The 3,247-nt window shown below is 21.2% G+C and overlaps 1 protein-coding gene across 1 annotated transcript, besides 2 other annotated features; it reads right to left on the bottom strand.

Annotated features, from left to right (window-relative positions):
• Positions 1-45: part of a microsatellite that runs on past the window's edge.
• Positions 46-1,410: 1,365 nt separating this feature from the next.
• On the bottom strand, positions 1,411-2,755 carry PVX_075195 (variable surface protein Vir26, putative; the record flags this gene model as incomplete). The annotated part of the gene is made up of 3 exons (XM_001612420.1): positions 1,411-1,572; positions 1,865-2,563; positions 2,708-2,755. 3 exons carry the CDS (start codon positions 2,753-2,755, stop codon positions 1,411-1,413), a joined length of 909 nt encoding a protein of 302 aa, XP_001612470.1.
• Positions 2,586-2,624: a microsatellite.
• Positions 2,756-3,247: the final 492 nt, after the last annotated feature.

Here is a 3,247-nt window from a genome sequence, read left to right as displayed (position 1 = left end):
ATTAATAAGGTAAAAAAATATAAAATCATGATCTATAAAGTAATAATGCTACATTTATATATATTTACTTCTTTTTAATATAATTTATATTTTTTAAATCAATTAATTATTAAATTTATGTTATCATTATATATTATGTTTTATCGTATATGTATTAATGAGTTTAACATTCTATAATAATTCGAAAAGTCATTACAAATTTACCTAATACTATATATTATAACTATAATAATGTGATAGCATAATAATATTCACTTGCTTTGGTTTATTTTAACATTTTTAGGTGACACATAACTGTTTAGTTATCGTTATGTTAAATTATATTTTAATATAAGCATAAAATTATAAGAATTTATTATTATGTTATTTAAAAGGAGATATTTTCCTTATAACATATATATAATAATAAAATTATTTCATCCCTTTGTAGAACACATTATTGCACACACAATTTATGTATATGAAATGTAAATTGTATTATAACATAGCCTGAAAGTCATAAAGACAAAGCAGATAACAAATTATATATATAATAAAATATATAAGTTATGTGAAAATTTATTAATCATTTGTTTAGCTAATTCCATATTGGCAATGCAAAATAATTATCAAATTATATAAGAAAATAAAATAATTATAAAAATACCATTATTTATGCATATTTTTACGTTGGTCTTATCTACTATGAGAATGTTATATTAAAAGTTTTAAAAATAACCATACTAATTTATTATAATATAATTTGAAAATATTGTAAAAACAAATTTAACCTTTTTTACTATGTTTAATAAGTAGAAGAAATTAAAATAATTAAAAACATTGTACAAATATAATAACTATGTCTCTTTTATGTACAAAAACAAAAGAAGATAATGGTACAAGAAAAAAATTTTAAAAAATCACTTAATCATATTAACTAATAAGAAACAAAATATGTAAAAATAAAAAACAATAATTCATAAAAAAGGTAATATATTATAAMTGCTTTATTTTCTTTTTTTCTAATTTTATATATAAATGAATTTTTTGGTTGTAATAATATTATATATTTCAGATCACTTGCTATTATATTWCATTTCGTTGTCCATACTTTCACGTGCAATATTAATTAAGCAGATTGTTAAATATAATATAATAAAATTTTGATGGTATTTTCTTGAATGTAGTACAATATTGCTGTTCTTACTTATCTACGAGATTAATGTTGTAAATAAATGATAAGGAAAACTAATATGAAACTTTTTATAAAATATTTAAGGAAATAAACATATTTAAAATATTTATTCAATAATTGTCCCTATCTATACATTTTAAATTATACATTTATGAACTTTGTAATACAATAATATAAGAGGAAATTAAGTTATTATTGTMGCTATATTCTATAATGTAGATCTAGATATATCAAGGTTACGTATCACTAAATGTATGATACGCCACTTTATATTCCCTGTTTTGTAATGGTAATTGTTCAGTATCCGTTGTATACAATAATGAATTATGTGCTGCTTCGTCAATATTCACTATATTTTCCCCTTTTCTTTTACGTAAAGTTCTTCCAAAGGGTCTAAACTAAAATAAAAAGGAAATTTAAGCATATTAAATATAATTCTCTTATTAAAGTAAATTTTTACTACTACAATTTATATTTATTGTAGTAGAAGATTTATATTTTTAAATGGGGTTCTGGTTAACCGTTATATAAATAGTAAAAAATTGAGGGCAATCCTATGGCAGAACCTACAATTGAAGTTGCTGCGATAGTGCTCCTATTTGGATTGTGGAGAAGATGAGAAATTTTATCAACTTTTAACCATTCGATATTTTTTATATATAAAGTGGTTCTTCTTTATATTTTTTCAACAGATAAGTATTTGTTACTGGGATCAGTACTATATYCCTTATAATCATTTTTTATTGTGATTCCTGAATATGTGTTTTCATCATTGCATACACTTAGAAATTCGTTAAATTCATTACAATACCCCATATTAGAAGAATCACTGGAACATTTTTTAATACTATTAATAAATTCGATTAGTGCTTCTTCAAAATAGTCATAATTACAACTATTATTATTGCAAGCATCAGAAATGTTATAACCAGTATAAATAATAGCATTAAAGGCATATAACTTTTTTATACTTTTTATTTCATCTAATGATAACCTACTAAAATTACAATAATCCACTTTGAAGCTGTGAATGTGATTTTTTATATGATTATAGATTCCATCGAAGAACTTTGTAATTTGTGATTCATCAAACTTCTTCGAAGTTATTTGATCATATAACCAATATTTCAAGTAGGTACACCCCATTGTTTTTACTTCTTCTAGGTTYTTTTCAAAGTAGTCATTACCACGTTTTGCTATTGTATAATATACCCTATATAAATTGCTATAAAGATTACTTAGGAGTTCATTAACTTCAGAGAATTCTGTCCAATCATCTGAATCACCCGGAAGACAGGATGCACCAAAATCAGTATATATATCATTTATACACGGCCAATTAAATTCATTATAAATTTTGTAAAAATTCGAAMCATCTATAAATTTATACTATGAAAATAAAGAAAAAATTTATATATATATATATATATATATATATATATATATGTATTAAATAATTATAGAACAATATTTGTTCAAGGAAATTTAAGCACTTTACTGTGAATAAAATATTTATCAAAAATWAAGTTATACYTCTTGTTTAATTTTATCTACAGWAAAATCTTTAYCAYTARTAGYCATGTTAGATTACTGAAATTAAAAAATAWATATCAATTTTAGTAATTATAWTATAGAAATAWWGACRMGTGTGTCCTARTAATTAYGTTCATTTAYTTTTAGMGATWTCGCATAGAAATATACRYATATTAATATTTCRYGWTAGCAAAWTTTTTCATAARTGMTWTAAATTATTATTGTTTYCACATAATGCGWAAAGTGATTATTAATATTGAGGCAACTAAMAGATTTGCAAAAAACWATTATTGAACGTGAAAATATAGTATTTTAAGAAAAACTCTAATTTGTACTGTCTAATCAAATCATTTAATATGTAAACATATKAATATTACATAAAAAATAARAAATTTYCGTTAACTTATATTAGCATATGTGTTAAAGTGAAATATATATTTAAAACCTAAAACATAAAGTGACAGAAAAATAAAAATGCAAAAAATTGATGAGGAATAATTAATATGAATTAGGTTTTATTAATTTATATGCGAATATTTA

This window comes from Plasmodium vivax, genomic scaffold, assembly GCF_000002415.2.
Source record: "Plasmodium vivax scf_6755 genomic scaffold, whole genome shotgun sequence".
NCBI classification, from domain to species: Eukaryota; Apicomplexa; class Aconoidasida; order Haemosporida; family Plasmodiidae; genus Plasmodium; species Plasmodium vivax.
This window is presented reverse-complemented; position numbering and strand designations above follow the sequence as displayed.